A 27,287-nucleotide genomic window follows, 5' to 3' on the forward strand; every position below is an offset into this window, starting at 1 on the left:
TGAAAATGAGATGTATGCTACGTGTTCTAATTTATAATCTGCTGTATTGACTTGAAGGAAAAGAATCTTGGCTTATGCGAGTTGTTGTGCTTCAGTGAGCTTCAGGGAGTCACGCTAATTTATTTACAGCATATGAGAGTGACCCTAGCTCTTCAGGCTGTGTTAGGTGTACTTTCTCTGAAAGCCTGCTCCACTCTTAACATTAGTGCTCTCTACTGCGGTTAATGAAAATGAAAAATACTGAAATTATTGAAAAAGAATCAAAAAATTTCCCCCGCTGGAGTAAATTACCTCTTTGGAGGAAATGGCACGAGCGCTCATTCTTTCTGTAGTACCTGCTGCATTTAAAACATTTCCTGTGAAGCAGAGGGCTTGAAACTGAACCGCATATTCTTCGTGCTGCCGAGAGGCTGCTGCTTGACTCGATGCCTCGGAGAGGTGGGTCTGCAGGGCCGCGTGCGTGGCAGCATGGAAGGGAAGATGCACACACGCTGCCTTTCCAGGGAGTCCACCCAGCCCCAAGCAGCAGCAGACCCGTATTCGTGGTGCCCACCGCCGTGGTGTTTGCAGCCTGGAGGCAGGTGCAAGCTCTCATCAAGGTCCTGCTTCTTGTCAGCTGACTTTGCTTGGCAGCAGTGCTGCTGCTGGTAGCTGCTGGGATTTCTTCAGCTGGAAAAGCAAAAAATTTATTGCGGATGAGTTTTGTCTGATGCATAGAAAGCCTTAACGAGCTGAAGGTTGTGGCACGAAGGAGGAGAAAGAGTCCTGGGTTGCGGTGTGTTATGATAAAGAGAGGAAGTGCAGTAAGGTTAGAGATGGGGAAAACATAATTGTACAACCTGCATCTAATACAGGAAGCTATTTCTAAATGTGCTCAGTTTTTAAGGTGAATACATTCAAATTTAAGCCTAAAACTGCTGTGTATTCCAATTCAAGGCAGTAGGAGTACTTCTAAAGTTGCACTTCAGATACTCATTGAGGATTTCACCTCTATTTCCCCATCTACTGCTTCATCTTTTTTACAGATGACCCTTTCAGGATGATGTATGTTTGGAGAGCTATCATCTGTAACACTTGCAGGCAACCGGTGTCGGGTAAAAGCTGCACAAAATTTAATCTAGTAGAACCACCCTTTTTTTTTTTTTTCGTCCTGCGGTTTCCATACATTCAAGGAAATGCTGGCAATGCTCCCCTGCCTACCCAAAGGGTGGTCTGGTGCCAGAGTCAGTTGTTGGCTGTAACCACAACCTTTTATTTGTTGTTTTTTTCCGAACGTTTTACCAGCAGATAGATGTAGCCACGGCTAGCGAACATGGAAAGGACCTGCCTGGAACTGAAAGTTGGCATTCACCACATGTGAAATGCTGAAATAAAACCAGACTGAGGGCAGGCCTGCTTTTGAGCAGCAGACAGAAGCGATAAAGGGAAGCAATGAACTTGGACAAGGCTGCAGGTGGGATCTGGGCTGTGGTGCCTTGGTAGAGATGTGGATGTGGATGCTGCTCCAGATGCCTACCACCCCCTCTGAAAGGGCAGTAGTGAGCTGAGAGTTTAAAAGGGACGGTGGCTGCTGAGGACTGCAGGGGAATCTTTGTTTTGAGTGATTTAATTTCAGTCCACTGTCGTATTGCCAGGGGCTGATGAATGTAAGGTGGAGTGCTTGAAGGTGACACGCACAAATGCCTATGTAGCCTTTCAGGTTTTTTTGTAGAGAAATGCAGAGAGTTTTCATTTGTGCTCTCCTTTCACATGTCAGGCAATCCTGTCCTGTAAACCCTCTGAGACAGGGATTTCTTCCAAGTCTTAAATTTAACAAGATGCCCCAGTGAATTATTGCTTTTCATTTAGTTTTATTTATATTCACATTAATGAGTTGAGTATGTGCTTTAATGTGTTGCTCTTATGTTTTTCCAGAAATGAAAAACTTAATGTACACTGATAGCTGGGAAAACAATTCTGAGTTACTAGTCCATTTGTGGCTGAGCTAATGTTTGTTTTAAAAACAAACAAACAAACAAAAAAAGCCATTTAGTCAACTGGGTCGTTCAGCGATCGCTAACTGTAGTTAAAAGGTTAGAAGAAACTCTGGCAGGTGCTTGCTGAGAGTGGCAATTTGTGCAGGTGAGCACAGTGCGAGCTAGTGAGCTCTGGCGTTCATGCAGAACTGAACAAAATTGCTATCTGCCAACTCACCCAGGCAATACTGAGAGGTCGTGTTGTCTCTTCACGATAGGAGATGATATTTTCCCAGTGCTGTCCATGCGACAGAGATGTTGTGGTGTTTCTTGTGAATTTCTGGAGCTTGCTGCAGGTCTCCTGTGCATGCAGGGCGTGCATGGAGAGAGCTCCCTGCAGCACGAAGAGGATCAGATCGCGCAGACAGCAAGAGGGGATTGCTGGGAGGAGGAGAGAGCGTGGTTGCTGCTTGTGATGCTGGTGCACCTGAATTGTGGGGTGTATGGACCAGAGGCAGAGGAGGATGTCAGGATGAGCGCAGGTGGCAATCTGGGAAATATTTAGGTAGGCCCTGCTCCGGGAAAGCATTGGAGGGTGTGTTTGGAGGAAGAACTGCAGTTTTGTTAAGCTCAAACTGTGTGCCCACTGAAATGAGATGGATGCTCCTGGGTTACGAACACACGTGTCGGTAGGTCCAGAGTGAGTCTTGTGTTAAGTCTGTCACACTTCGAGGAGAGGGGCAAACCTGCTTTGGTCTTTGTATTGGCATTCCTTGGTCCTCCTTGGAGAGCAATTTGGTAGCTCTACTTTTAGAGCTACAAGTGCTAAATGTGCTTGTGTTGGCCCCTGTGGGACAGGGAAACGACACTTAGCTAGGGGTGTCCTCTCTGCTGGACTCAATGCACGTGACAAGCAGTGGAGGCATGAACCTCCTGAAAAACTCGTGGAAACCTTTCATGAAGAACGTTAGAATCTCCTCTTGAGCACTGCTACCTCCTGCGTTTGTCTGCTAACACTTCTTAATTTGATTCTGTGCAAATGCTCCCAACTTTTCCATGAAAATTCTAGGAAATTCAGTACTTTGAATGTTGTCTCTATCTGTGACAACTTCTGGCTTTCCCAAAGTTGCTGCCTTGCATTCTTCTTTAGTACATGTTTCTTCAGCTGAACCATGAGGTGCTGCCTTTATGCAGTGACTTGGGTTGGCTGCGTAAATGGAGAACATCTCAAGGTCCATGCCCAGGGGAGAGAGAAGGCCCACTTCTGTTGGCTGATTTAGAGCATTCTTCTGTGAATTCCCCGAGGTGTTTCTGTAGGGGTTGGTTGACTTGTTATTGAGCACACTTAAAATTTAGGCAGTAGCCACCTGGTCTTGCAGACTTATGTTGTCTGCTGCTTCTTCCAGATCAAAACGTTTGTGGGAGCCATCTACATTGCGTTGCTCTGTTCTTCCCTTTGTGGTCTGACTAGTTGAGAACTAGGAAAATGCAGGAGAAAGCTGCCATTTTAATTAATTTCTTTAGTCACTGAAGTTTCCTCCTTGACTCTCTCTCACCCCTATGTGAAGCTCTTGAGAGCAGCCTGTAGGTGTCTGAAGCTTCATGTTGTCACCTTTTGCAGGCTGGGGACCTAACAACCTCTGTCAGCTTGCTCCTGCCAGCCCCCTGCACCTAGACAGGTTCAGCTTAAACTTCAGGGACCACCCGCAAAATAGTGAAGAGGCTTCCTAAACGAGTGGTTGGGGCAAATGTTTTCTGGTGGTAGCGTGCGTGGTAAAACCCAGACTGGTGGGAAGTGGGCAGCTAGCTTTTTTCCTGCAGCCTCTTCAGACCTGTCTGCACAGCAGCCAGCTGCCTTCCTGCAAGCCTGAGTGGAAATGTTGTGGAGACCTGAGGGGAGACTCGGTTTCACCTGTCTACGTCCATGTCTACAGCCTACATCTACATCCAATCTAAGTGAATTCATAAGAATTCACCATTCTGGGTCTGTCCTGCTTTTTTGGAGCAGGAGATGCATCTACAATTACTAGATTCTCCTCGGTTTCATCTGTGCTGATGTGCTGTATGCTCCTTCACGTGACATTTACATACGTTGGGTGTCTGCATTTTCAGCTCTGAGAATCTCCTTTATCACCCCTTCGTTGGCTGTTCCTGCTGCTTATCTGCCCCATGGAGTCAGGAATATTATCAGCCATAGAGGTAGATGTAACACCTGATAGCACCAAACAGAAGGCCTCAATCTGCTCTGTTCCTGCTTTGCATTTCATTTCCGTAGTGGTCACTCTGGGTTCAGCCATGGATGGCGAATAGCACAGCAATGACTTGCAGTGGTTTTTTTTTCCTCCATGACTTCCAGACAGATGAAAAGCAAATGTCAGCCTACCACACATATTAAAAGGAGCGCTTATATGAGTGGGGTCATCTTCCTTTCCATGCCACCGAAAGGAAAGGTTGCTTTCTGTGGGCTGACAGTAAGACACAGAAAGGAGTGGGCCTGCATTTAAATTGTTGTGTTGACACGGGAGAAGGTGGTGTTGTGAAATCACAAGTAAATGAGCTGGAGAAGGGGGAGGAGAAGAAAATGGTCTGCCTGTGATGGCATGAGCACATGCTACCAGTAACAGCAACGTGAGTCCTGCACATGGGCTGCAGATGGGAAGCTTGATGTGGGTTTTCTGCAGTTGCTCATGAAGCTTAGGAAGCGTGCAGCATGCTTCTGAAAACCAGGGACGTGCAAAAACTTCATGTGTACCAAGATCACTGCAACTCGTGAGGGATCTTCTGCCAGAAGCTCTGGAAAGGTGCTTCCACATGAGGGACTGAGGCCAGAGCTTGTACGCTTAAGGCTTCGTGCTTGACCTGGAAGAGAGTAATTCTGAAAGGTGGATGACTCTAAAGCCATACCTGCATGGCGTATTAGTTCGTTGGTGCGAGGTGGTGGGAAAGAGATAAAGAATCCCTTGTTCCCTGTGTGCAAACTAAACCTGTAAACCCACGGCACGGAGCTGTGGATAATAGCATCCCCATGAAAAACGAGTCATCAAACACTGTCTTGGTCAAAATGCATTTAATAAAGCTTGGGTGAAATCCTAAATCTGATACTGACACAGTAATAAATAAATAAATACATAAATAAAATAATTAATTGCTCTCAACTTTCAAAGCTGCATGTAACTGCTTTTAGTTTTGTCTCTTCATCCATTACGCTTGGTGAGTGTGAATGCTGTCTTCCTATTTATTCCTGTCACATGCACTAGCTTTTAGAAAAAATCCCTTTTAAACACGTCCATCTACTCTGGCAACATCAAAGAGATCTTTTGGACCACAGGCTGCTTAAAATCTCTTCTGAAAAATTAAGAGCTCATTTTGGCACTTAGAGAGAGTGAGTCTAGGGGGGAATGATTTGCTGCTGGCCTGCAATGCATTCAGATAAGCTCTCCTCCTTTATTTTCTATCACCAACATCTTGGTAACAAAACTGGCTGGAGACATATAACAGTCGTGTAGATACCATATCTAGTGGAGAGCAAATGTGATTAAGAAGATGTTTTCCCAACCGTATTTCACTCAATGTGATTATTTTTTGTTGTTGTTTTCTTCTTTCTTTTTTTTTTTTTCCACCAAAATGTCCCTTCTTTGTGAAAGACTTGCTTACAGTTCTTTGTTTGATTTCCACAGTTTGCAACTTCATGTCTCATGAAAAGTGCCTCAAGAATGTCAAGATACCTTGTTCATGTATTGCTCCCAGCCTTGTAAGGGTGAGTAAGCACACGCTGTCATGTCTCCTTCATGGCACAACGGCACAGATTTATCGCTAGATAATACGGTGTAGTACAGCTTGTTAATATTAAAATGCTTAAATCAATCGTGTTAGTCATCACTTAAACTTTTATGGCTGCTCAGAGAAAAAAATATACATTTCCTTTGAAACGTCCCTGATATGGGCAGCTGTAGACAGTCTGTCTTCAAAGAGTGGTTATTTGCATTCTTTATATATTACTAGACATTTTTAATTGTGTCATTACCTGGAAGTCTCACAGTAATGGAATGGGGTGACTGATTGAAATCAGTGCTCTCAGGAAACTATACCATGTATCATACTTGAAGAACTCTGACTACCACCATTTTTTTCAGCAGTAATTACACCTTACTGGAAAAATGCTAAAGCTTTTCTGACTAGTGAAGGGGCTGTGTTTGGCTTCTATTGATTACTGCTCTTGAGAATTTGCTTGCTTATTGTGTCCAGAGAATAAAGGTGTTGCATTAAAAGCATAGGACTTAAAATAAGTAAAAAAATAAAAAAATAAAATAAAATCTAAAGACAGGGCTTCCAACTGATGGTAAGAGTTCAAATGTATGTATTTTGGTTATTAATAAAGTATACTCTCTTCAGATGCCCTGTGACCTTTTCTGCCCCATGACTTTAGGTGAAAGAGAGGGATTGATTTTGAAGATGATAATGTGTTGCAACTATGGTATTAAGAAGCTAAATTGAGGAGAAAACTGTGTGTTATCCACCTGGAGGGAAAAAAGGGGTGAGAAGCTTTCTAGATAAGTAGGAAGACACTACAAATACCGTACAGAGCATTATGCAAAAGTCAAATGAGACTGCTGTAAAATCAAAATGAGAAAATGGTGAGCCTTACAGACCTCACTGACTAAAACCATGTTTATGAGATACTCACTGTATAGATCTGGGAACCTGCAAGGGGGGCTTTTTTGCATTCAAAAAAGCTTTACGGGTTCCTTTAAGTCGTGGAAGCCTATGTAGGGGATGGCAGGAGAAGGTCTAAAACAGCACGTAACTAGAGTTACAGGAAGCAGACAGAGACATTACCCACTCGTTTTTATTTGAGGTGCTTTGTCTAGATGCTGCTGCTGTTCAGCCTTTGCTACATACTTCATCTTCCCCACGTACTTTCATCTTGGGAGGTGTAATTTAGATTGGGAAAAAGTTGGCTGATGCACAGAATGTCGCCAGTGAAAGAATAAGAAATATTGCTATTATTCTTCCAACCCCACTGAAGGGACATGTAGGTGGTGAGAAATGTTATTACTAAGAATTAGCATCTTTACTGTTCCAGTATGCTGGCAGTCAGTTGTGGCATGGGAAAAGGAATGATGAGTCACACAGCAGAGGGATCTTTAGGGGCATAGTACACATCTAATTTAGAAGTATTCATTAAGTTCAGAGCCAAACTTCTGAACATTCTTGACTTCTTCTTTTGTAAATTTGCTCTACATATAATTTATTGTCCAAAATAGTACTTGTTGCTTTGCTTTTGCATGTTGAACATCATGCACTGAAATACATTAATGGTCCTACTTTCACCAGTCATGGGCATCAGTTCAGGGGTTTGTTTTGTTCCCTTGCCAGTTCCTGTTCCCTACTTGCCCCAACACATACATTTGATCTAATTGTTCTTCGTTTACACATCAAATCTGAGTAATCTTACTGTGCAGTGGAACTTAGGAGTGCTGTTGTCTGCTCTCAAGACTGTTTGCTGTTCAGCGTTGCCAAATTTAGCTGTGAAGTCGTCTGCCTTATCCATGTTAAGTTGTAATGATTATGTTTCAAAAATACAGCATTGTGCTATTCTTTCTAGACAGGCTTGTCATCCTTGACATAGTCATCCAGGTTGCATTAATCCTGGTCTTCTGTGGAAGTGAAGTCTGACATATGGGAGATGTTGTTTTGCATGCAAGTTCTGTCGAAGTAAATGTTGAATTTGGCACTTGCTTCAAAAACAAAACAGAGCAAAAAGTGAATGATGGTCATTTATAGAATGTGTGGAGAGTTTATTTTCTTAATCTCTGGGTGCTTTCAGATAACTTGAATGTATCTTTTTATTAAAAGGTCCAGTGTAGGAGGGATCACAGGTAGGATTTTTTTCTGATACTTCCTTCTAGCATGTTAATATTCAGTGTGTTACAGAAATCAGATTTTTTTATTTTTTTTTAATCCCCTGGATTTCATCTAGAGAAGAGGGCAATCGCTAAAGCTCATCAGACTGTATGTCATTGAGTACTAAGCCAAACTGTCAGAGAATCATTTTTCAGCAGACATTTCATGGAAACTTTCATTCCTGAGAGTAGGGTTTCCTTCCTAGGGTCAAGTAAAGGCCCACAGAGTTGCAAGCATGCCATGGCTACATCCAGTCTCAGATAATTCTTAATGAGTTTGCTCTTTAGGCTGCCCTAAGGAGTTTTCCTGCACTATTACTAATCATTCTCACCTGCACTCGTTGTTCCAGACTGGATCCAGGTCATGATGTTTCGAAATGAAACTTCACAGATTGGTCTTCTGAGCAAGCCTGTTTTTTTATGGTTTGCAAGGTTTGTTCCACTGCTGAGGTCTCTGCAACTTGTCTAAGTTTAAACACACTCCTCCCTACATTCCCATAGGTATTTGCCTACTCTGAGGCATGTGTTTAAAAAAAAAAAGTCCAAACAAAAGACAAAATAACAATGAAAACAAAATCTGTTTGACTGCATGTGAAATGCAAGGTTTTCTTTTCCTTTGTTAGGTAACAATGAGTCACAAATTTTTGCCTCTTAAATTTGCCATGTAAGTGAGGGGTGGTTGTATATAGCTGTACTTTGAACACTAAATATAAACGAGAGTATAATACAAGTAGTTTTAGTGAAGTTGGACATTTACGATACTTGTTTTTCCTCAATTTGTTTTTGTGTTGGGCATTGCTGTAATGTTTTCTAAACGTTTCCACTTCAAGAAGGGTTGATAAACTGTTTGCAAAATGTCACTAAGTGCCTTTGTTCTTAAAGCCAGGTTGTCTGGAGTGGAAACATGCTGGTTGAGGCCATCAGCTTCTTGTGAAGGTTTTTATGCTAAAAATAAAATGTGGCTTTGTGGTTCTGAGCTTGGATAGCTGCTGCTTTTAGAGGTTGTGATACTGAATGAGGTTGTGGAGCTCACAGAGGTCTCTGCTGGGAGCAGCAGGCGTTGTTGCTCCTGTTTGCTGACCTGAGCCTCTCTGTCTGGGTGCTGCGTTCACATGTGTGCAGTTGGCTGTGTGGGTCAGTTCCTGTATTTCTCATGATCTGACAGAAAAATTGAAAGTAGCAGAGAGGAAAGGTCACGCAGGTTAGGGTAAATACGCCAACACTTCTGATAATCTATTCTGATTTGGGCAGTTAGTAGACGTGCAGCAGCAGCACCTAATTCTTCTGCAGCTGAAAGGCGACTGCACTGGGACACAACCTCTCTCCTGTTTCTTTTCCCTCCTTACCTCTTTCTCCCTACCCAAGAAGCAGTGGGAAGCCCTGACAAAATGGGAGATGGAGATCATCAAAGCTTGGTTACCGCTTCACTTGCCTTGGGATTATAAATTCTCGCAGTCTCATTCAGCTGTCAGATGGATTTTTCTGTGATTGCTTCAAGAGAGCAGAAGAGAAAAAAAAAATCAGAACACAATTTTGGAGAGTCATTCCTATATACTAGTTGCAGGTGTTATGTCTTTTACGCGGGGAAAAATGCTTCAGTGAATTCTCGGTGAGCTTCTTCTACTGCTTCTCATTACCAGAGAGCTGTAGAAGACCTGCTGAAATGCAGTGTTTGTAAATAAGCTGGTTGCCTTACTACTGTTAAGTCTCATCTTAAAATTATTGTATATTTCATGTGCATCTGTCAAGGGACTTTTTGTCCTGTCCCTCTTGTATGTAAGTGCTTTTCTGGGGAGGAAGCCAGGAGTTAGATGTGTAACATGAATTTGAAAGCAAAAAAATGTGTGCTTAATGTTTTTCCTCTTTCATGCATTATGAAAACCATTTTGGGGGAAAGTTCTTGTTCTCTTTCTTCTTCCCCTTTTATTTGGCTATAGGCTTCGCTATAGTGGTATGTGGGCTTTTTAACAGGGTGCCTGTCATAGAAATTGCTGGACTCAGGCTGATCTGATCTTAGCAGGTAGGTCTGTCCCTAAATTTCAACACTTGGCCCCCAGCTGCACTGTTTCAGAAGGCAATTGATGTGTGCATTCTTTCCTTGCATTAGCACCAATTAACATTTTGATAACTAATTCTGAATATTGAAATTTCTTTCCTCTGCTGTCCTATGATACTGCTTCTCTTTGCATTCACACCCGATTTCAAACCTTGCAAGTGGAGTGTGTACTTAAAGTTCCTTTGTAACACCGACTGATACATGGGGTGCACAAAGGAAGATCTTCAGTTTGGACACAAAGAGCAATTGACTGGCTTTGTCCATAAAAGGAAAAAGAAGAAATACAGTGCAAAATGCAGAGTACTTGTGTTGCAGAAATAAAGACCTTTCATTAATGAAGCGGAGAGGCTTCAAGCAAATGAAAGATCTGTCCATGAAAGATCTGTGACTAGCTGGGGGGCATTTTTTTTCAAGATTCAGGCTAAAATCTTTTTGCCTCAGCTGGTGGAATAGCATCTGCAGCTGGGTAAAGAATAGGCATTTGTGTTCTTCCTCTACTGAGGTATCTGGAAGATTGCAGACAAGTAGTATTTGACCTGACCTGAGGCAGGTCTGTGAGATGGTTCGGGTGGCAGCTGGGCTGCTCTGTACATTGTGATTGCACTTCAGTGGAAAAACACATTAAACTGATGATCTGCTGTTCACCGTGTGCTTGACACTCCGTGGCATTTCAGAACGAGGAACAATTTTTAAAGTTATTTCCCGTGTTTTTCTTCCAAAGTTTGGAGTAATTTGTTGCTGATGATGCATTTGTTGCTGTTCTTTCTGTGTGATGTGATTGCATGGTCTTGTGCTAAGCACTCACACAGATTGCACTGAAGGGGGTTAGAATCTGTAAGCTTTAGATTTCTGTAGAACCGAATCTTACTGCAAGCTGAAATGAGCTTTTATAGAAATGTGTAACACTAATGCTTTGGATTTCTTAACAGATGGCAGGAAACAAAATGGAGACTAGGAACATCTTGTACATCAGTACAAGGTCATTCTGGAGCTTATGCCAGAGTGTTAACATTATACTTTCTGTTGATGGACTTCTGATCGATACTAAATGTCATTTAATGGTATTACTAGCAGAAATTTTCTGTATCTTTCTCTGGGAATCGATTTTTGTGGTTTGCATAAAGTAATTCAAGGAATTGAATTGGAAAAGAAGTTTTTAACTCTCATCAATTATTAACTTTCTCTCTTTAAGCCCCCTTGTGTGTCTGTAGCTTGCTGTACTTATACAGGTGGATATAAATTAAAGAATAATAGATAACATTTCATATTCTGACATGTTGATTCGCTGGCTTTCCAAGTCTAAGAGTTTTGATTTGTTTATACATTGGGTGCTTGGAACTCGTTCAACAACAAAAGAAATGTGGTAAATTGCTCGGAAAAATAGCCTGTGATTGATGAGCTCGTTATGTTGTACTTGCTCTTTTCCATTTTCTCTTCCATGTTACTCCCATCCCATTTCCCACCAGGCTCTGCAGCAGTTTTGTACCTGTAATTTCTAAAGCAAGTTAGAAGGACTGCTTGTAATAAACAAAGCTGCTTTCCCTTGTTCCCAAAAGTAAGAAATTGAAGGAATTGATTTATTTTTATTTATTTATTTTTTCCACATCCAGTGTTTCAATCAGTATGTTGTTCTTTTATCTTTGGCACTGACTTGAGTCTTTAGAAGATTGTCACCAGGGTTTGAATAACTGCAGGATTTAGACTTTGTCTCTTTCCCTTGAATCTTCTAGATAAGTATGGTCAGACCATGGATAAGTTTGTCTCCAGTCAAAGTCCTATTCTGCAGTCTTTCCAGATTAATCACTGCTTTACACAAAACTCTGCTTTGATCTATGGAGTGTCCTTTTTCTTCAGCAGAACTTCTCTTGCTTATTAAACACTATGACAATAATGAAAAGCCTGCATTTCTATGCCAGTTCGAAGATAAAATAGCCAGACTCAAGGCCAGGGAGAGAAAAGGTCTCTGTATTTCAAACACCAGTTGTTGAAGGGATTGCAAGTCCATGCTGGGTGTCCAAAGCAGGTTACTGAGCACTCCAGAGCTAAAGAAAGTCTCTCTTGATAAATCTATTGATTAAACTTCGAGCAGTCTTCTTTTCCCCTCATGTTACATCTGGAAAAACTTTATCTTGCTTATTTCATTGAACATACTCAAAGTACAGGATTGTTTAGTGTAACTGTGCCTATGCTTTCAAAGGCAGAAATGTGGGTGGGAACTAGAATTTTATAACCAAAAGGGACATTTTAGGTCCTCCAATTTTGTGTGGCCAGTACGTGTCAGATTTGCCACTGGTGGTTCATAAGAAAACCCTAATCTACAAGGAAAATTTTCATACCCTTCTCAATAACCTCGGAGGACTGTTTACTCACGGATCTAGGAGGAAAAGAAAGTATCTCTAACTATGTGTACCTTATGTCTCTATTTCCTAATCTTTTTCTGGGAATGATTAATTTAATTTCATGCTTAAATAAACCATGTTTTAGCCTTCACAAGTTTTTGGTTGCTTGGTTGGTTGATTTTTTTTTGTGGTGCAAGAAACAGAAGATAAATCTGATATGTTTGTCCAAAGGGCTTGTGAGATACAAAATGTGAAATTTGAAAGATTAAAAAAGTTATTAGCCTTAATCACAGCATAATTTTATGGAAGTTATTTGGGTTCTGGCATTTTAAAGATGCAGTTACGCTTCTTCCTTCTAACGTGGATGTCAGTCTTGACAGAGCTGTGCATCTTTTAGGAAGAGTGGTCTCTAGAAGAAGTATAAAGCTCAAATGTATTTCTTCTTAATTCTTCTTCTTTCCTCCATTGTTCCCTTTTGCCTCCACCTTAAAATGTTACCATTTAATAATCAAGATATTAATGTATCTTTGATATTAATCAAGAAAACACCTATCTTTTTAGGATAAGGAAAGATCATACAAGAAATAAACTTGCCAAAACTGTTGGTACAGCTCTTACCAAGGGGATATTGAAACACATCTTTTCAACATAGAGTCACCAGGAACAGCAGTACAGATGTAGTTTGGAGATTAATCTCTTTACCATCCAGCCAGTTGGCAGAGTTATATTTGGAGAATAGGTGAAAAACTTGTGGAGGATACTGGACTGTGGCAGCATCACACTTTTAGAAACTGTCTTGAATGTGTCTTTAGGGCATGTTGTGTGAGGGTGTATATATAATATATAGCTGTTACTGTTTAATGGTCCTTGATTCATTTAAGAACACTTGAGAGAGGAGCAGAGGTTCCAGATACATTGCATGGCAATGAACCCAAAGGAAACCTTTGCATTCACGGTACTGTGAATCATCGGGAAGCTGACTAGCACTTAAAAATATATATATCATGTATATGTGTATATCTATAAAAAAAAATAGGTATTTAAAATATGTGTTCTAAGGCTTACTCGAGTTCACTTCGTGTATGCTATCCTATCCTGCATGGTAAAGCAGTTTCTATGAGCTGTAACTGCCATTTGGAAAGCTGCAGCTGATAATGTTTCACATGTTCTTCTTTGGCAGGTTCCAGTTGCACACTGTTTTGGGCCTCCAGGACATTACAAAAGAAAGTTTTGCACTGTGTGCAGAAAGTCACTAGAGTCACCTGCTTTTCGATGTGAAGGTAACTTAAAAAGCCCTACTTGCGTAGCCATCTGTATGTTATCCAGTAGCATATGCTTTTCTTACGGTGCGTATCTTGGGTGTGTAGGTACATACGTGCCAATAATGCCTTTACTGTGTCTGAAAGATTTCCGTGTTGTGTTATCCACTCACTGACAGTGGAAATGTGTACCTCAAGTTAAGGCACCACAGGTCTGTCGTGTTCATGGTGTGCTATGAGCCCATGCCTGAGATGTGTAAAGAATGAGAAGCCGTTCCGACAAAGACTCACTCTGTTGAAGTATTATTTTTTTTTCTGTTTCCAGTGGAAGCTGTTGTTATGGGAGATGCCAGGTATTCATGTACCTAAAACCTTCCCATCTCTACAAAAGAATAGGAATACAACTTGAATATAACTTCTCTCTGTGTCACTAGACTCAGACGTCTGTTGCTTGTAACGGGGATGGAGGTGCATTAGGTGGAAAGATACTTGAAAACATTATTTGTCAAAATAGTACTGTTTAGAGTGTTCTAACATACATTCTCTGGGAAAAAAATGAAAGAAAGAAAGAAAAACAACAATGATTAAATAAATCACCCAAACACTATTTCAGGTTCCATTAATTTGAAATATATGTTGGCACAAATACTTCACTGATTTTGTTGTGAGGCAGCTCCTTAATTCTCCCTTGACTCTCTTGTCCTAAATTTCTAGTAGCACTTGGTTTGTTGTTGTTGTAAGGTTCAGTGGAATTTAGTATTTTAAATAAATGTTGCCAGCGAGCTGTTTAAAAACAAAACAAAAAAAAAGTGAAGGAGGCAAAGGAGTCTAATAAGAGAAGAACCAATTCAGAACTGCTTTCAGAATTGCAGTTATGCTAAAGATAATGTCTCATTTGATGTGGTTGCTTAGGTGTGTGTGTAGGGTAAATGTTTCTCTCATCAGAGTATTTGGACTTAAAACGGTGCAGTGTTTTTGCTTCTGCTTTTTTTCTGGTGAGTTGCATAATGAATCTAAAATTTATCTCACCAACTGATTGGAATCTGTCATTTAATACAATTACCATGTGAATTGGCTGCTTCAGTGGGATGGTCAAAGACATACAGATATCACAGAGTTTTTTCCAGTGACTTGTCTTAATAAGGTTCAGAACTCAGTGTGGCATGAAGTAAACATTTAAAAAAAAAAAAGAGAGAGAGAGAAAATTTTCACTAGCTATGTCTTCTTAATTCTTGAAAATGGCCATGATTTAGTGGTCTATTTTAGTTAAAGCTTTCTAAATTTTGACTTTTTGTTCTTACTATCTTAATTGTTATATTTTATCAGCTTTGTACCCATTGCAAGTGGATATTTATTTTTTCAGACATTTCTAAACAAGAAATGTTTTTAAACAAGAAACACATGAAGTCACGTGTAATAGTTAGGTAACAGAAATGCCCAGATGCTTTTCCTGGTTCATTGAAGGTTCTGAGTTGTGTTCCTAATATGGATTAAATGGATTTTTTGTTTTGTGTGGTGTGACTTTACTATTCTGTGTTCTGAATACTAATAACTCTAAGCTTGTTTCTTTGATACTTTTAAAAAATGTAGTTTATAAAGCACAATTGAGGTTAATGAAATGTAAGAGAGCCTTCCTCTGCTTTTCTAAAATATTTGTAGAATTTGTTTTAGAAATCAGCTGGTTTAAGCTGTAAAGTTTTAAATTCAAAGGTAGGCATTAGACTTGTCCTTTTGCATACTTCTAACAATTATGCTTAATGTAAGATATTGTGTGTTGGTGTTCTGACATTGAGATTAAAGAACTTTTCTTGAAATATTTGCTATAACTAAGATGGAAAGCAGAGCTAAGATGAAATTACCTGTTCTAAGCAAGTGATTGACATAATTAGATGTACTTTTAAAATAATTTATATAACTTGGTTTGGTCTCCATATCTTACAATAAAATATTAGTTGAAAGAAAAGTTTTTAGGTAAGTGCTACACACTGTGGATGCTTGTGGGGCATCTGTTCTCAGAAATGAGCATACATGCATTGTAACACCTCGTGATATAAATACATATGCTTGAATGGCAAGAAATGTAATACTTGTAATCCAAACTCTGCTGATGATTATTAGTTGCTTTGGATTGCAGTTTTTGCTGTAGAATTCACGAGTAACAGTTGAACCTCAACTCAGGATGTTGAATGTTCCTCTTTCTTTTCTTTCCAAGAAGGACTGGGGGGGCGGGGGGGGGAAAAAAAAGAGGGAAAAAATGGACTAACCCAAGCATTTTTTAGTGCTAGATCCTTTTTAAAACTTTCTTTTTAAGCATCAACCAGGAGCAGAAAATTATTTGTGAACTTTTACGTAATGGATAGATTTTCATTTTTTGAGGAGTGCATTTAACATTTTAAAGGCTGTGCTGCCAAGTTATATATCTGAAATAAATCAAGTTTTTTGGCAAATAGAAAGGAATTCACAACACATTCCTTATTAACTCGAACAGAAAACCTTCCTTCTTTTATGAGTTAAAGAACTGCGTAGATTTTTAATTTTTTTTGGAGACACTCTGATTTGAATTGATCTTTACGTTCTGACAACTTTATCTTTCCAGCGAGTGGGATAGCTATCTTAAGGGTTTAACTCCTGTGACACTCCTGCTCTTCACACGCACACATTTTCGTTCTAATTATGAATTGGGGTACCTGTTAGTAGCAGCAGGAGGGTAAGGGAAAGAAAAGCTCGGGGTGGGAGGGAGAGAAAAACCTTTTGTATTCTTACACAGTATGTTAAAGGGCAGTGTGTTTGTGTTAGCAGACAGTGATTAAAAAAAAAAAAAAAACAAACAATATTTTTGGTAATTTCTTGAAACTATAATTTGGTCTACAGAAACTTTCACTATTATTGACAGTATGACTCAAAGCATCTAGCTTGCCTAGTAGCTGAATCTACAAAACTGTAAAATATTCCTGTTTCTTCTATGAGTATGGTTTGAGGAGAAGTATGAGCTGAGGACAGACCTTGCCACAGCTGCATGTAAGATTCTTGAGCTTGGTAAAGATCCACTGTATGAGAAACTGTACATGAACATCTGTGGTTGAGATAGCAAACCCTTAGGACAGTCTGTGCTTTGATGTGGTGGTAGATCGTGTTTTTCTGCATAATTAGAGTTAAAACAGTGTTCGTGTGGTCACTTTTTTCTAGATCTTGGAGAGTGATTTCAAAACGAGTTGTTATGCTCTAGATGATTTTATACTGTTTTCAGAATGCTTTCAGGTAGCATGGATAGCATTCATGATTAGCACCTTCCCATCTTCAGGTTAAAGTCTTCAGATTATTGTGACATCCTTGGAGCAATAACCCGTTTGAGCAGAACAGGAGAAAAAAAAAAATAGTTGGAGAATCTGACTCCTGCCTCTTACTTTAATGTATTTTTTCATACATCTGTTTGAGTTTCTTAGAGAACTTTCTGAACTATTTCAATAATAAAGCTGAGTGTTGAGATCTTTTAGTTATATTTTTCTTGATATCTGATATTTCAAGTCAGTTTTTAAGAAATGAAGGTACTTTATCCAAAATCAATAAATAAATAACACAAAATGCTCAACAGTCTCCACTGAAACTTCTTCCAGGTAAAGTATCTCACAGGTAGACAGTGTGAAGCTTACTTGGGAGAATGCTCTGAAAAAAAAAACAAACTATTGTTTTCCTTTTCCTGACAATGATATGGTAATTTACAGTGTGCAACAATAGCTCAGACAAGTCTGAGTTCATGAAGAACATTATCTTGCGCTCAAGGCTTGATGTTTGGATACAGAAGGAAAACTTTCCTCTGTTAATACTTCTACCATTCAGTTTTTTGGTTTTGATTAAATCAAAGTAGACTTCAGAAGTGATAATGTTAGAGTAGGCAGCTGTTCCCATGAAGTAGTTGAGACAAAGCTGTAATAAGCTAAACAGTTGTTACAGTTTCAGCTTACTGTACTGGAGGAAATACAGCAGGTAGCTATGAGCAAAATTAGCTCAGGTGTTCCTTGAATTTGCTGCATTAGTTTAACACAAAGGAAATTGAGCTACACACAAGGTTGTGCTGATAAACTTCTTTTATTGTCTGTCTTTGCTGAACAAAAAAGAGCATGAAGGGAAGAAAATGCCATGCAGAAAGGTAATGGAAGAAGTCCTGGAGGAAGGGAGAGAGGGAAGAGCAGCAGAAACCAATGGATTTTGACTTAAAGAAGTTTTCTTGTTTTCATCTTTTAGTTTGTGAGCTACACGTCCACACAGATTGTATCCTGTTTGCTTGTAGTGACTGCCGGCAGTGTCACCAGGATGGGCACCAGGACCAGGTAAGTGTGAGCACATCTGCAGCAGAAAGTGGTCACACCTTGTAGGCTAGAGGCAGGGGAGAAGACCTTTTTCTGACCTTTTTTTTTTTTTTTTTCCACGTGCTGACAATTATCAAAGCACTTTTGCTGCTGCTTTGTGGAAAGACATTTTTGTGGCTTTAGAATGTACTGCAGATAGTGAGATGAACATAAATTCTGATAAACATCTCTATTTTTGAGGTTTATAGAAGTCTTGCTGAGAAGTCTGTGCAATGTTTACAACATACTAATTAAAAAAGAAAAAAACAAAATCCATCATCTTTCTAAACACTTGCATTGCAGAAGCTGATATGGATTATTTTTTTTTGAGCTGTTGGATGCCGTGCATCCCTGGTAAACACTGTCACATCCCTTAGGCTTCCTACAGTCTGTCTGAGGCAAGACTTCCCAGGTTCTCAGTGTAAAGTATATGTGTAATATTGATCTTTCAGGATTTTTTTTAAGAATAATTGGTTTTGGTGGACTCCAAAGATGATGCATTATGTACTAAATTTTTGGGCCATTTGGTAAGGTCTTCTTGTGAGATGTAGGATTTTTCAGGGTTTTATTTTTATTAAGAAAATATTTAATGCCCTGGTCTGTGTTGCCGTTTTCTCAGAGCTGTTTGAATTGCTCATTTTAAAGTTAGGTTGAAGATACTTCTGTACCTGTTGTCTGGTGTAATGCTAAGTTGTGATGTGTTCTACCAGGATACTTACCATCACCACTGGAGGGAGGGAAACCTTCCTTCAGGTGCTCGTTGCGAAGTTTGCAAAAAAACCTGTGGCTCTTCTGAGGTGCTGTCTGGCATGAGATGTGAATGGTGTGGCATTCTGGTATGTTGTGCTGTTGGGTGTATTTGTGGGAACCATATATATATATATATATACATAAGAAATATATGTGTGTGTGTGTGTATATATCTATATATATACACAATTATTTGTCAGTGTATATATTCATTCATTAATTAGATAGGAAATGTGTGAATTCTTTTTTTCCCCGTTAATCACCAGAATAAGCAATTTGCAAAATCTCAGTTAAACTTTATGTGAAATCAATGGAATTTAAATTTAATAGAGACTAATCCTTAAATATTGCAGCTTATAAGCTTGCAGTTAATTTTGCTGTGCAAAATCCAAAGTTCTTTTAAATCACATGAATTCTGAAAAGTCAAAGGCTCACCTTTGACATTCTAACATGCATATTCCTCTTTCGGTGTAGAATACGCTCAACCTGTAATTTTGTGTTAGTAGTGAGTATTGGTTTCTGTCTTTCCCATGACTTGTGCAACATGATGGTAACTTTCAGTAATCCTTATGAAAGCCAGTCTTCTGCATAGATAAGAATTGGTCCATCCACTGAATACTACCTCTTGCTGAAATATAGTTACAGACCAAAGTAGTGCCAGATGGGGTGCAAGCAGAGACGTTTGTCTGGTAAATTAAATAATTAATTTGCCACGTAATTCTAGATGAGGCATACTATGTAATAATTGTTTAAAATGAAAGTCTTGTGTATTTCAGATATGATTTGAATCATTTAATTTTTTTATATTGTAAAAATTGTGTTTTTTGTATTTGTAATCTGATTCATAATTCCTGAGGTAGCAGGAGCTGTCTTTGAAAACAGCCTAACAACTATAACATGCTACATGGTCACAGTTATAAAGGCATGCATATTCAGTGAAGATAGATCTAGGACAAATACAGAGGCAGAAACAAACCAGGCAAGTCTTGAAATAAAACTCCAAACATCTTATCTCAGAATCTGCAAGCAGGGGCTTGCAAGCAAGTGTAAGAAGTTCTAAATTTTTTTTTTCTATTTAAAAGTTTGTCAGTTTAACCTGCCTACATTTCCCATCTACCCCAATAAATATTCATATAGATCAGAAGATCCAGGGCTTGAGATCAAAATGTTAATCTTCTCCAGATATCTGCTCAAAATCTTTAGTATTTAATTCAGACGATTTAAAATACTTGAAGTTTCTTCATGTGTTAAGACTTCCCATTATTGTTTGTTTTAAAAATTAATGGAGCAGATTAAAATCTAGAATGAAAAAATGTATCACTGATTTCATGAAAGTGATTTACGAAAGGTCTGTACGTCCTAGCCTGTCTTTTGCAGTTCCAGTACATGTTTTGTTATAAACACAGTTGCTTTCTCTGTGTTTCACAAAGTGCTTAATTGATGCTTCTATTTATAGGCTCATGCTGCTTGCTACATAATTGTCACACCAGAATGTACTTTTGGAAGATTAAGGAATATGATTCTTCCTCCAAGCTGCGTGCAATTATTTTCTCGCAACTTCAGCAAACTGCATTGTTTTCGAATATCAGAAAATTTGCAAGCAGAATCAGGTAAAAGCTTTCAAAATTGAATGCAACTAATTGATGAGTGTGTTTAACTCAGTGTTATAATTTACTGGAGTGTATGATTGCTAATTTTCACTGCCTTTTGTGACAATACTATAACTTTTTGCTAAATCAGGGCACAGGATACAGGTTCTAAGTGCAGACTGAGCAACTGGAAGAGTGTTCTTTCAATAATAAGCATGCAGAAAGTAAAAACCTAAAATGCAAAAACTTTTGTGGTAGATTAGTGTTGTTGTTGTTGTGACGAGCACTTGCTAATACACGTTTTTTATATGGCTTGGATATATGCAAATATTTTCAATTACCTCTTTGACTTGGTGAGAGGGTTCTGCCCTTGTAAGATTTCTGTGCTGAAAGGAAATCATATATTTAGCAGGATAATGTTCTGCTGCCATCTAGAGTGTATGTTTGTTTAATAGCTCTTTAGGATAAAGAGAATTCTTTTGAACTACCAAAGTATTTTTTGTTTGATACTTAAATTACGTTCTTGTAAAGCTTTTCTTTTGGTACTTAACAATAATACCAAAGTAAATATGAGGTAGGTAAAATATTGGTCTTGAAAGCCAAATGTTTGCAACTGTTCTTTTCTCAACCTGACAGGTTGTTCTTAAACTTTCTGCTTTGAACTTTTGGTGCACACAGAGGCAGTTGTTTGCTAGGAGCCATGTGTTTGCATATGCAGAATCTATGGCAGCAGTCCTGCTACAACATAAACTGCATGGCCCTAAGCCTACATAAGCTAGGTGTACAGAACTATAAAGGCCTGCAGGGCTGGAGGAAATCTTTATGTTGCGAGCTTGTTCATTGGCCTGTGGGTTTTTTTTTTCAGTAAGTTATTTTTCTTTCTAATAAATTGTTCCTCAGGGAAAAGTGAGGTATAGTACATACTTGAAGGTGATGCAGTCTTTTATGCTTCCAGCGTAAGAAATAGCAGAAATATGCAATACAGATGAACTTGGATTTGCTGGGAGATTCCTTATGAATCTTGATTCAGGCTTATTGTTAGGTATTCAACAAGTTTCCCAAAAGCTTTAATGAAGGTAAAGATGTGTTATTATTAACAAAAGTTAATCACAAACCTTTTTAACAGTCCCTTTTGGTGTATCTGTGATGTTAACCAAGTTTATCTTTTAAACAGCAGCATGCTCTTTTAGTTTGTTGGACTTGGACTTTTTTTTTCTTTAAGTTACCTCTAGAATGAATACAGACCACCATGAGTGAAAGAATCCATATAGCTGCGCCTTCTAGTCTCTTCCTTCATTTTTCAAATGATTGAAAAGAAAGATTTCAATGTCAGGACATATGGTACATGCTAACTGTACCAGTTTGTTTTACACACATTCACATTTTGTGGAGTAATTTTTTTTGCATTCCTTTAATAAAAATGTATGCCTTGTACTTTGAAATGAAAGAATGCAATGAAGATCAGTCATTAGCTGATCTAATCTGGTCCGGGACAGACTAAAGGGGTAGGGGAGATACTCCTGTGCTCTTCTGAAATAATGCTATGTGGATGGCTTGGTCAGTTGTTGGTATGCCCTCAGAGACCTAGTCATCTCAAGCCCAATGCTGAATCAAATGGTGAGAGAGAAACTGTGGTCTTTGCTCACCTGAATGCATCTGTGAGGGTTCCTTTCCACTACTTTTCAGTGTGGGGACTATCAGGCAGGATCTGATATGATGGGTCCCCCCAGAGTGCAAATGTAAATCAGAATATTCTCTGTTTGACTACAGGAACTGCCTCTTCTTTGAGAGTAGGGGGAAGCACACACACAAGCAACTCGTACGAGATGAGGGCTTTTTGAAGGAGGAAAGAGCGTAACATCATAATGGTATCATGTGCTGGGACAGGAGGAGAAAGGGCATGTAATACAATGTGAACTTCCATTTGAAATTTAAGTTTCAAACATGCCATTGCATGCCTGTCCTGCAGAGCTCTTGTCTTAACATATTTCAAGGGGACTCTTAGAACTTCACATGCACAGTCTCACGATGCTGTTTGTGGTACTTTCCCTGGTATCCAGACTGAGTGAGAAAGAATCATAAAAGAAAGAGGTCAGTTCCTTTTCATCTAAGCTTAGAAAAAGGGAAATATTGGAAGTAACAATGAATTATTTTATTTCTTATTTTTGTATTTACATTGTTTTTCAATTTGATTTTTACTGAGGTGATTTATATATATTTATATATATATATATATATATGTATGTTTGAAAAATATAACACAAAAGCATTATTATTGATGTTTTTTGCAGTCTATTGAAGCATTACATAAATGTTTGGTAAGAAACCTGGTCTCCAGTTTAGGACTCCTATTAACTACTCCTCTTTGCTTCTTGGAAGGTTTTTCTCCATTAGGGTTCTAACTTCCCTAATACATTTTTTGATCTGAAGATCTTAGGGCTTTAATTTTTTTCTTCTTTCTTTGTTTCTCGGTTTTGTGTGCCTTGTCCCCCACATGCAAGACATAGTTTTTATAAAGTTGTAGCCTGGCTTATGGCTTCTGGGAGCTCTGTCTGCATCCCAGTCAAAACTGACTGACAATTTCAATGGGTGGGAGTATGAATATCATATCATCCATACATTGGGTTGGCTTTTGTGGCACACTGCTGACCTTAGAGAATAAAAATATCTCATATTTTGGATTTGCTCTGGTCTTCCTTTATGGATCTGATCTTGGGAATGATAATGCTGTCAGGATGTTGTCTTCAGAGAAGCAAATTTAAATGTTAGTACCTTTTTTTCATCTTTTCTGAGTTTTATATGTGATTGTACATGCTCTGTTATCAGCTGACGTTAATTTATAGCTTTTAGTGAGAGATATGAGCTGCCTTCAGAGGTCACTTCTGGAGCGTAGTTATTTGTTTCTCTTCATTTGTCTGCAAATCTGTTTTTCATTTATAGAAATTATGTGCGTAATACCCATACTTTTTACTGGAAAGCTGCTACTGCAGTAGCAATAGATTTGAAATTTATTCATGGAAACCGTGTATAATTTGGTAATAGGCAGACGTCACAACTTGAGAAAGAGATTAAATGCACTGGGTCGTGATATTAAAGTTGATAGCGGAAGCTTTTCATGTATGCCTTCACCATAGTTATGTGACAATGCAGTGTTGTTTTTTTTAACAGTTTTATAGTACAGATTTTTATTCTAAAATAGCTAGAAGAAAATGTGCTTCTTTTGTCTGACTAGAATTTTTTTGTATTACTCTTCCATGGAAACCATTCTTACACAGCAACTACTTTTTTTTAAAGGTTAGATAAAAGAGAATCTTTCCCTAAAATCATTTTTTTCCACAGATGAAGATGATGATGTTGATGGGTCAACACAGGTGTCAGCAAAAGATGTCCAAATTTCAACAGATTCAAGTAAGTAGAATTTTAGTAAGTATTAAGTGGTGAATATTCCCATTCCAGTCTTTACTCATATAATCTTAGTTAGCTTTACCTTATATATAGAGATATAAAAAAAGTAATAAAAAATTGCCCTTCTTCTAATGCTAGATATTAGTTTGGAGTCCAAAATTTGGGTTTAGCAAATATCCAGGGTCTTATCATCGCATCTCTATTTTCTACTGGTAAATTGCCATGAATGACAATCTGTTCATTACCTGGTCAAATCAATTGGAAAAGTAAGATTTTCCAAACTTCCTTTCTGCTAGTCAGTACTTTAGCGCTAAGTTACATTGGAAAAGAGCATGCTGCATAAATCTCAACTAGCCATTTCTCTCAGCGTGGTAATTGAAGAAAGAAAGAATGATCTTAAAAATCCATACATAGCAACCAATTTAAAGGGCAGACAGCAAATCATTTCAGAGCCTTTTTCCTTTAAGATAGCTGGATCCAAATCATGCTGAAGATACCAGGTGAATTTTTAGTTTTCATCAGCCATAGTAGAAATGAATGCATTCCTTTGTGTCAGGATTGATGCAGGCTGGCAGCAACTTATGCAGTTGAAGTCTCGTACTTGTGGATCTTTCCAGGAGTGGTATTAGCCAAACTCTTATTTTTCAGAAGATGAAGCTGACTACAACTTGGGGGCATTCCACTCGCTATATTCTTATTAGTAACTAGAAAAACATAGTACTTGCTACCTAAAGTGTCTGCATGGATTGCTGTAAAAACAGAAATTCCAAATCAAGCCATGATTTATTTTTTTTTAGTTTAAAGTTCTTATAAAATCAATGAGCTAATTCTGAAAATGTTGCTTGGATTAAAAAAAAAAAAAAGTCTAAGTCAGTTAACTGAGTTATGGAAGTGATCTCAAGTGTGCTCTTATTTCACTTTTAAAAATTTGAAGCTGGAATCTCTTGATGACTAATAAAGAAGTTATGATGAACAACCACACTCCCTTATTATGGGACCAAACTCTGATTAACTGCATTTTATCTATGAGCCTTCAGCATTCTCTTGTGTTTTAAATGACATAAGTGGTTGAATGTCAAGACTGTTGTTCTTTGCCATCTAAGGTTATTTCTCTTACTCATGGCTGTCAATGGGAACAAACTAAGTATCCAGACGTTCCAGCTGGTTTGTTCAAAACTACTAGTACGGGACAATTCAGCTTTAGACAACCTTCCCAAAAGAAGGAAAAAAATGTGAAAACTGGGAACCCAATATAATCTTGAACATGTCCTTTTTTTCATGTACAACATCCCTCTGTGGACTGGAGAAAGCAGCAATAGATGGTACATTTTCAAGGCAAATGTAAGGAATCATTATTCATGTTTTAAATAGAGAAGAAATTGCTTCCTCTTAATACGTTTTCACAAACCAGATGTCAGTGTGTAGTCTAGTGTCTTTGCTATGATTAGAAAGCTCATTAGGTAGGGAATGATTCTAACTCTTTAAAAATAAAGCATTCAGGAAAAAAAAAAATAAAAAAGAAATGTTTGAAAGCTTTCGTTTAGTTGTGTTAGAGGTCTCCAAATCTGGTACCCAGCAGAGGTAAGGCTGCTGTGGCTCCATGTTCCCAGGTCTAGCCACAAGCTATACATAAGCAAGCATGCACCTGCATGTGCAGACACCCACGTGTACACATGCGTTTGAAACAACTACATATGTACAGATACGTATGGACACTCAGATCAACATCAGGCACACTCGGTGCTCAGCCTGTTTTTCTCTCTGGCTGAGCAGGGTGAAGATCTGTTAGTGGGGATATATATATTTGTGTGAGTGTACTCATGCATGTGTATGTGGGAATACATATATTACATGCATATGGGTATACACATACACATGTGTGTATGTGTTTAGGTATCTGTGTACATGCATATATGCACACATACACACACACAAACTCCAAGTCTCATTGCACCCTCAGACTCTCCTGTAGTTTCTCTAGCAGTCAGCCTGGTTGTCCTAGTCCCTCCAGTAGTCATCATCTCCAGGTGCCTCATCCACAGAAAAACACACGCACATGGCTCCCAGGCCACTCACCGTGCAGGCACGTCAGTCCAGCTAGAGGTTTGCTGGTGCTTGTACACCCACTGTCAGTCCAGTTTTTGGCACTGTGGACGTGTGGGTCACAGTGACCTGCAGTCCCACTCCAGTTGCTGTTTTCAGAGGCACATATGTACACATGCAGAAGAGCGTAACACACCCAGCAAAAGTTAGAAGCAGCCTTTAATGAGAAGACAGGACAGTATGTGCTGATCCGGTGCAGGGTGTGAAGTGCACCAACCTGCAACCTCCATGTATGACCAGCCCCTTTTATGTCCTTATCTCTCTATTTTCACATACCTATTCCTCCCCATGCCACCTTTGGTTCTTAATATTCCCCTAAATACTCCATAACAGCTCTTGTACAATCCCAGAGTGCTATTCCCATGCATCCCATAAAGATCTCCACACCCCTAAGCAGTGACCCCCTTGGTCAGTGAGGTGATACCCACATTGCTTCCCCTGCAGATTGACCTGGTAGGTGTCACTCCTGGCCTGTGAGACTGACATCCCTTGTATCAGGGCAATACAGGGCTTCTCTGACAAAGTTATTGGGGCTCCCCCGCCTGCCGTTGTGCTTCTGTGCTCCTCTGTGTGTCGGGAGTCATAAACTATCGAGTTAAACATCACAGAGGTGTGGGAGTTGTGTGCCGGGCACCTTCCACCTGTTCCTAGAAAATACATGATAGTAGTTGCGTAATGTGGATCAGGAGTTAGCCATTCATTAGCCTCTGTGTGTTGACTCTGTATATGCCATAGCTTTAGGGATGTTACCGTGCTCTCCTTCAGGAGTGTCTGAACTGAATTGGGTTCTGCAGTGCTGTAGTTTTTCTTAATTCCAGCTCTCCACATTTTACAGATACCTGCTTTTCAGAAACTTTGGAAATAAGTCTAAACATATTGAATAGTATTGGCCTGTAAAGGCATGCTTTTTCCTTAGGCAAGAAAACAGTAAAAAAGGGTGCAAAGTCTTTAGATTAATACTAGAAGAAAATTGTGAGTTGGTGGCCTGCATTCCCCTTTGTTTCTTAGCTCTTGTAATAGGATTGTTGAGTGAAAAGTTAGAAGACATAAATACTAGGTTTCAGGACTTAAATACATTAAGTCGGGCGTGAAACATAGCCTACTGAGATACCAAAGCCAAAAGCATAAAAGGACCATAAAAACAAACCTACACTTTGAGGTGATAGGTTTAACAGATGTAGAGATTTGCTGAAAAAAACGTGTGAGCAGGTTTGAAAAAGGACTGTAAATCCTTGTGCCTGGGAGCATGAGCCAGCTTCCAAGAGCTTGTCTACACAGTGAGCAATTAACTTGAGGAGAACTGAATGTTACAGGAGTAGTAAGATAAACATTATGTGGATGCTCTTATTAGCGTAGTTAGTTGTATTGCCTGGGGATAGAGTTCAGCCCAAAGTCCATTTTCAAACTAAAGTAATTGTGTTGGTCATTCTGTGAACGTATAACTGATAAAACAGGGATAAGAGAAGGGATTAAAAGTGCTTCTAAGAGGTGAATTTCAAAAGTGTGCATTGTCTGTCCTTTCTGAGGTGGGATGTTGAATTTGCTTTCGACCACCACAGATCACTCTTGGTTTCCTGGAAAC

General features: G+C 39.1%; 2 protein-coding genes across 4 annotated transcripts in view; one reads left to right on the forward strand and one right to left on the reverse strand.

Moving 5' to 3' along the window:
* ACO1 (aconitase 1) overlaps positions 1-27,287 on the reverse strand; it is a 340,782-nt gene that overhangs the window by 71,039 nt on the left and 242,456 nt on the right. The window lies entirely within an intron of this gene.
* DGKQ (diacylglycerol kinase theta) overlaps positions 1-27,287 on the forward strand; it is an 89,700-nt gene that overhangs the window by 16,550 nt on the left and 45,863 nt on the right. For 2 of the 3 annotated variants that reach the window (XM_082783690.1, XM_082783691.1), the window contains exons 2-7: positions 5,633-5,712; positions 13,434-13,533; positions 17,755-17,840; positions 18,569-18,694; positions 20,065-20,218; positions 23,537-23,605. In XM_082783690.1, coding sequence (XP_082639816.1) covers positions 5,633-5,712; positions 13,434-13,533; positions 17,755-17,840; positions 18,569-18,694; positions 20,065-20,218; positions 23,537-23,605 — 615 coding nt within the window. The remainder of the gene's footprint in view (positions 1-5,632; positions 5,713-13,433; positions 13,534-17,754; positions 17,841-18,568; positions 18,695-20,064; positions 20,219-23,536; positions 23,606-27,287) is intronic. The other variant, XM_082783692.1, reaches the window with a different exon arrangement.

This window comes from Aythya marila (genome assembly GCF_965140915.1).
Source record: "Aythya marila genome assembly, chromosome: Z".
NCBI lineage: Eukaryota > Metazoa > Chordata > Aves > Anseriformes > Anatidae > Aythya > Aythya marila.